Source organism: Cupressus sempervirens, chromosome 2, assembly GCF_028749045.1.
Source record: "Cupressus sempervirens isolate cs-2001-9-10 chromosome 2, ASM2874904v1, whole genome shotgun sequence".
In the NCBI taxonomy this organism is placed as follows: Eukaryota; Viridiplantae; Streptophyta; class Pinopsida; order Cupressales; family Cupressaceae; genus Cupressus; species Cupressus sempervirens.
The window spans coordinates 413,406,204-413,413,806 of NC_143119.1; the positions used below are offsets into that span (position 1 = coordinate 413,406,204).

Sequence of the window (7,603 nt, forward strand, 5' to 3'; positions counted from 1 at the left end):
AGCCTGTCTTACCCAACAACTGAACATGGTCATCATCTTATTCTGTCTATCACGTTTGTTAATCCTTTACCTGTCGCTCACTTCCAACATAGAAAAAACCGAAAAACTCCATTCAGATGTCTTGAGTCGCGTTTGCTATTGTTAAAAACAGATTTATTAGAATGTGCCAACTAATTTGGATTGGCCCCGCTGCAAGCTGGTGCTGTAAATGGACGTTTAATCTCCTTAAATGGGGCGCACTCTATTACTTTAATGGGGAACACGCTCATATTTGTTTCATTGCTGTAATGTGGGGTATGGAGGAATTAAATAAGCAACTGGGCACCGCCTCGTCTGGTTGGCTGTTATTGGAGAATCAAATCCAGATGTCCACGAATCATTTTCGGCTCAACCCCATAAAATAATCGCCTATGTTTTGCTTTCAATTTCCGCCTGCAGTTGAACCAAAGGGGGTTTTTAATAATACCCTACTAAAAAGACGGCAAAAGCAGTTCGCAACAAACGACAATGAAATTGGTGGGTATGGAAGAACAACAGGTCTGTAAAAAGATTTATCAACAGCGAATGCCCAAAAATATCTTTTACAGAGGCCCACTTTCGTAACTTACCCTAAAATATAGAGAAAAAGGTAAGGATATGTAATAACAAATGGCGGGTACATCGCCCTATGATCATCCCCACTAGCTGCGGGTGAGGGAGATATGGTTTTTAACATACAGCCCTGAAAAGCGGAGAGATCATAAGTGAAAATATGAAATATCCCTTGGCCTCCTCCCATGCATCCTCATGCGACCTTATCATCACTATTAGTATTCCACAGCTCCTTCTCCGCCCCGCTATATGACCTCCCGCTTGATCAATAAAACTAATTCTGTTACTGCTTGATGTATGCTCAAAGTTTTGGGCGCAGCCAGACGCACGCATTCTCTTTTGTTGGCATTTGTTTATTTTTAGAGGGAGGGCCAAATGCGGAGTTTCACATTTTCAAAAGGCCAGGATTGTGAATGTTGATCAATTTTAACTTTTTCTTCTTCCAGATCATAGAGTTTTGCCGTGCTTAAACCAATGCAAGAGTTGAGGTCGTTGGGAAATGTATGGTGACCGCAACATCTTACCTGCTCAGAGTTTGAAACCCGATTGAGGAGCTGTGCTTAAGCTTAAGCGGAGCAGTATAGGACAGAGTAAATCAGAGGAGAAACAGAAATATATGTGTCATGTATAAAGTGAGCAATCCTAAGTTGTTTCAAGGTAGACGTTCTAAATCGACAACAGCAATGCCTTCAAGAACGTCCCAGCGTGAAGGTGGGATCCCATTCTCCAATAAACTCTCTCTTAAAATTACAGGGATTTAGAATTGGGGGTTAAATTTAAGGGTAGTTGAGGATTTAGCCTTTATGTGGGTCTTTCCATTTTAGTTTGAGCTGTTACGCAACAGTCAATAGGACGCCTAAATTCAAAGCCGTGGAGAACTTCTCCAACAATATTTGATCTAGCCATCGAATCATTTCGTGGGGCAGTCTTGTTGTGACACTGATTTTCATTAACATAATTGTTTTATTCCCAAAACAGAGGATATGGGTGAGTATGACTACCAGTAGTTGTTATTTCCGTTTCACACGTCATATGTATGTCTACTGTAACATGATACAATTTCTTTCTATTTGGAAAAGCATTCAGAATCTATATGGGCATGTGGCAATCACGGATTGTACTCACTGTGGGCCGCTTGAATTGAAGGTCCTCCCTCCAGATCGGGACATCAATTGGAGCCCAATACTCCAAAAGTTCCAGCTGAATTCAATATCTTTGGCAAGGGAATGTTCGAATTTGACTCAGACAATGAAAATAGTATAGATGATCCTTCCACTCCCAGATCGAACATCTCCAGGCATGGAGAGGAAGATATCAATTTGACCCACCACAGACGCCGAAGCCTACTCAGGGTGTCGTCCAATGCAAGCGAGAGTGATCAGGTGAGTAATTCGTCCGACAAGAATCCCCAACCAAGTCTCGGGTGGCCATTAGCAGCCAAAACTGAAAGGCTTTTTCATGCCAGAATGAAGAAGCCCGCTACAGCTATGAAAGTCCAGATTATTAACAAAACCCAAGACGAGAATGAAATATCAGGTACAAATTGCCGCGTGCATGGTGGATTTTTACTGGCTAGCCTAAATCAAACTTGGCAAATTTCTTACTGGCTAGACATATTTCTTTCTGGATTTTTACTGGCTAGACATATTTCTTAAGATGATTTGCAGATCGCCTTGGCAAATTTTTGTCCGTGATGCGTTGTGTTTGGGTTTAGGCTATTTATGTTATGTTTGAAGTTGAAGATCGACTTTAACGCATTTCAATTGAAAGTAATGAACAGCCCATCAAAACAAAGTTTAATGCCTGAAGACTTGCTTAGGATTTTGTTTTCTTTGAACTTAGTTCTTGTCATGTTTGGAAAGAGATGAATTTGGAAAGAGATGAATGGCTTACTAGTCCTGTAGTATTTGATGTAAACAAAATTGTCGATTTCTTTAGAAATGGTTCTGAATTGAAGTAGAAATTTTGGGTTGGCAGAAATGGAGATGATGAAAGAAAGGTTTTCGAAGTTACTTCTCGGAGAGGACATGTCTGGGGGAGGAAAGGGCGTAACTTCTGCATTGGCATTATCCAATGCAATAACCAATCTGGCAGGTACTTCCTGAATACGCTGAACACCAAATTTTGGATATTCATTACAATGCTCCAAAAAACTTCGCTGGTGGTAGTAACCATTCATTTCTTGGAGTGCAGCCTCCATTTTTACAGAGCTATCTAAATTGGAGCCCTTAGCTCCCGAGCGTAAAACCATGTGGTGTCGGGAAATCGGTTGGTTCCTATCTGTTGTAGATCATATAGTAGAATTTGTGCCATCAAGCCAGCACTCGGTGGATGGAAGCAATATGGAGGTAATGGAACCACCTAGCACTTTTCCTTACTTTTCAATTATCAATTATCAACGGTATCTCGTCTCTTTCATGCTGTTAATTATGACTAACAAAAATTTTCTTCGTTCTTTCACAATTGAAAATAACGCTTTAACAAGAATGTTTTCATCTGTCTGACGTAAGGTTAGAAACTGTGTCTTACAGATTATGGTGACCAAGCCACGCTCAGATCTTCAGATGAACATCCCAGCTCTGCGCAAATTGGATGCAATGCTACTTGTATAATTCAGAGTCACAGTCCCTTTCTATAGAAATTTATACCAAAAAAATAGAAAAGAGCTTGATGGCCACGTTTTTGGGATGCAGGAAACTTTGGAGAAATTCAGGGAGCCCGAGTTTTGGTATGTGAATAAATCGATGGAGGGAGATGCATTCAGGGATAATTGTAATCAACAAAGGCAGGAACATAAATGGTGGCTACCCACTCCGCACGTACCTCCAGGAGGCCTTTCAAGTAATGCAAGGAAAATACTACAGAATCAGAGGGAGTCAGTCAATCAAATACTTAAGGCGGCAATGGCAATCAATGCTCAGGTCTTATCGGAAATGGAGATTCCAGACGCTTACCTTGAATCCCTACCCAAGGTAAATAAATGTTTAAGATGTATGTTACATTGCTTCAGTGTAATATTGCTCAGTACATAGTTTCACTGAAATTATAAGAGTATTGCTCAGATGCATAGCTCATGCAGTTATTAACTAAATCCAAAAGTTGTTTTGCAGGCAGCAAGAACTAGCCTTGGAGACATACTTTATCGTCATATAACATCAGATCAATTCTCTGTGGAAGTTTTGTTGTCTACACTAGATCTATCATCTGAACATAACATTCTCGATATAATGAATCGATTAGAAGCCTCCATTGCCACATGGAAGCGAAAAATGAACAAGGAGGCTAAAAACAATGGAATCTCATCTTGGGGAGCCAACCACAGTGATAAAAAGGAGCTCTTTGGTGAAAGAGCTGAGTCTCTTCTGTTACTACTGAAGCTAAGATTTCGTGGCCTTCCTCAGACAGCACTGGACATGAGCAAGATTCAGTACAATAAGGTAATCATGCCCACAGTTTTCTACTTGCAATAAAAATTCTCTAGTTACATAGTCAACCATCTATGTAAAGGTGCTAATATCAATAGTAAGTAGTCTTTTCAGATTTTGCATGAAATATGTAGTTAGAAAAGCCATCTTTAACCGATCAGAGATGGAAAATCTTTTGAATTAGTTTTTCCGCTTGTATGTTGCATAATGTGAATTTCACATTATATGTTGGTCATAGTAATGGTGGGAAATATCATTTGTTAGGATGATTGTTCCTCAAGAAAATCGATGGAATTTGTGAATCTCTAAATTTCGGTCATGAATAAATTCTGGGTTCAAATCAGGATGGGAGTAAACCCTTCAACAGAAAGTAGTGAATATGATACTTATTTTATGATTATGGCAAGGAAACATAATATTTACTTGGGGGAATCTTTCTGGATCTTGTGCTTATGTGATCTTATATTTCCCAATTTGCTAGATATAGCAGTTATGGTTGTGGTTGTAGTTGTAATAAGTTACTTTCTTTTCCGATCTTTCATAAGATCTGGGCGAGACAGGAGGTTTTCTCCCCTCCATTCTTTCCTACCTTCCTACCGGTGCCCTCACTGAATCAAGGTGTAAAATTTGAGTTAATAATATAAGTAAAGAAAATTAGGCTCCGGCCTTTGACCTAAAAAACAATAAAAAAATATATGCATGGTATCTAGATTCTAGAAATACTATAAATATGATCATTTGCATGTTTCCTGGCGATATGAAAATTGTGTCAGCAACAACTGAAACTATAATTATATTATTCGACGAAAGAGTATCTTGTAATAGCAGAGGGCTAATAGCTTATTGGTAGAGCCCCCAGCATGTACATACCACAAGGGTCGCCTAGGTTTAATTCCTAGCTGATCCATGCAAAATCACATGTTATCAAAGATAGATGAAGAGTCTTAGTCGAAAGAGAATGTGTTGGATTGTGCTTTGGATGAATTTGGCAGAATAGATATTCTTTAGTCTTTGGCTCTTAGTCAAAGAGGTTCAGCCATAAGACTCGTGCTCCCGTATTAGATAGCAGATTTCATAGAAGACCTCCATCGAAAAAAGGAGCCTGTAACCATAAAAAGCTAGTACCCAAGTTTAAGAAAAATCCAGCTCGCACATGGAAGGACAGAGATTTGAATCCTAGCTGGCCCATGTGAAATGGGAAAGTATCCTTCTCAGCTACCTCGGAGTCCCAAGTGACACATGGAAAAGAAAAACCACACTCTGAACCAAAAATGAACCTGTAACTGAAAAGGCCATTGTCCCAATGGTAAAACACCCTGGTATATACATGGGAATCGCTTGGTCTAAGTCCTAGCTGATCCATTCAGAAAAACATACATATATTGTCTGTCTGTTTCTAGGAAATAAGAGTAATAGTCTAAAGGTATAGGGAAATGTGTTTTTTTCAGATTTCTGTCATTAAAAGAAAATAAATAAGTTTCTGACAACAGAAGAAAATTTCCCAATGTGGTTCAATGATCATAAATCATACAATCCAATCAGAAATGCATTTTTTCCATTTTCTTTCTCATATCTAGATGATGGATTAGGAAGTGTGATCTAAAATGTTGATAACAAAAACTATACGCAATCTAATCTAGAAGAACAGAGCAGCATCAGATAGATTGTGGAAATCAATTAGTGTTGATTTATACAATCCAGTCAGTAGTGCCTGATCACCTCAATATATACCTGGGAGATTTTACGTCCTAACCGATTCATACAAAACAACATACATACTATTTGTCCGGTTTTAGAAAATATAATCTGTAATATAGTTTCAAAACTAGAGGAATTTCAGATTTCAGTAGTAGCTACAAAAACAACTCGCTGATAATAACAGGGAAACTTTACTGAGTGGTTCAATGATGATAAACTATACCAACCCGAGGGATCAGGCACTGGGTATTCCAATAAGAATATAATTTTCGATTCTCAGACTGAAAATATACCAATGATTTAATACTCTCCAGACTTTGGGCCTTTGTTATGAATCCGGCTTAAATATCACACACTAGGTTCTATTTAAATAGTCAATGTTGACCTACTTTTTCCAAGCTTAATTTTTCCATTAATATGTAATGATGGCACCACAAAACACTTGATCTTCTACAACAATAATGAACATGGCTATAGAATTGCATCCATGACAATAGTAAATATTCTTAGTACACATTTATCTGGAAAAGAAAGACATCATTACTACTGCAATTTTATGACTCTTTTATCGTTTTGCCTCCTATTAATTATCGCATTTGATTTGAATTAACACGGAGACATCAGTTTAATGGTTTGTAATGATGCAGGATGTTGGGCAATCGGTACTAGAGAGCTATTCCCGGGTGCTAGAGAGCCTGGCCTACAACATACTATCTCGAATCGATGATGTAATGTATGCAGACAATCTGAACAAGCGATCTCCATCCGGAAGATCCTATGAAAGGAATTTATCATCACCTAGTTCAATCGCCGCCATTTCTGTTTCTGAAGACCCATCTTCCTATTGGACTGCATCTCCTTCACCAGGATATCATGAAACTCCAGAGGGAAGTCCAAAGGAGTGTCAAACTGAAATGCATGTAGAGCATAATCATAACCATAGCCATTCAATTTCTTCATCACCATCACTGGTGATGACTCTCTCTGAACACATTGGCTGGCAGATTGTAGCCTCTAATCCTAATGATAATTGTACATTAAAGATACAAGATCTAATGGCTGCCACAGAACCCCAAAAATCTCTCAAGAAACTTCCTGATATCATAACAAGCAAGCGGGGTTTTACTGAAAGGTTAGAGGATGAGGGTGCTGTCCATAGTCCAGCTGCTCGAGATTGAGATGAACCATTTTGTAGATGTAACAAATGTGTACAGATTACCATATTCTTTTTATTCAATTCACGGTTTAATGGAATTGACGTTGAGGAGAGATATCTGGTTCACATCTAGCCAGCAGAGATCTTGCAGAGAAAATCAAATTTCAGTGACTCGGACTCCTCGTTTTTCTGAGCAACAATATTCCCTTTTCTTGTACAATGAAGAAGACCAAATGCTCCAGTTTTATATTCATGGGTGTGTTGATAGGTTTTGACCATGAAGGAAGCATTAGCTTGAATTCAGTTATATTCTTCATATTGGTGGTGCCTTTTACAATAAATTCCAAAGTTCGACATTGTTGTTTAAATAAATATTTTCTTAAGATTATTTTAGGGAAAACAATATCAATCGATCTGAAAGGAATACCATTCTTCATTCCGTTGAGTTCCATACTATGTAAACGAAATAACAGAGGTAGAGTGGTATGATTAATTTTCTGAGTCAGTCTTAGTTTAAAATTGTAGAGAACCCCGATTGGTTGGAGGAATTGGGCAGGAATAGGAAAATCTAAATGTTCATATTCGTCGTTTGTTTCTAAAATACTAAATTCGAATTAGAATTCTCCTATCCTAATTTGACCCCACAATGAGCATAGCGAAATTTCTAAAAAAAATGGAATTGCACTTTTTAATAAATCCAATTTGAGGGGTTGTCAGGTTTGTGACTTTGCCT

The 7,603-nt window shown here is 38.4% G+C and overlaps 1 protein-coding gene across 1 annotated transcript; it reads left to right on the top strand.

Annotated features, from left to right (window-relative positions):
• Positions 1-918: 918 nt before the first annotated feature.
• On the top strand, positions 919-7,319 carry LOC149572860 (rop guanine nucleotide exchange factor 9-like). Its single transcript, XM_089813936.1, has 8 exons — positions 919-1,302; positions 1,738-2,127; positions 2,569-2,685; positions 2,785-2,939; positions 3,123-3,197; positions 3,285-3,563; positions 3,702-4,028; positions 6,362-7,319. The coding sequence occupies exons 1-8, from the start codon at positions 1,215-1,217 to the stop codon at positions 6,890-6,892; spliced, it is 1,962 nt and encodes a 653-aa protein (XP_089670062.1). The 5' UTR covers positions 919-1,214; the 3' UTR covers positions 6,893-7,319.
• Positions 7,320-7,603: the final 284 nt, after the last annotated feature.

Excerpts from the sequence above, each read along its gene's own strand:
- LOC149572860 (XM_089813936.1), top strand. The coding sequence starts at position 1,215 with ATGTATAAAGTGAGCAATCCTAAGTTGTTTCAAGGTAGACGTTCTAAA. Across the intron at positions 1,303-1,737 it reads AAGAACGTCCCAGCGTGAAG|GTCCTCCCTCCAGATCGGGA; the intron begins GTGGGATCCCAT and ends CTTGAATTGAAG. Across the intron at positions 3,198-3,284 it reads AATTGGATGCAATGCTACTT|GAAACTTTGGAGAAATTCAG; the intron begins GTATAATTCAGA and ends TTTGGGATGCAG.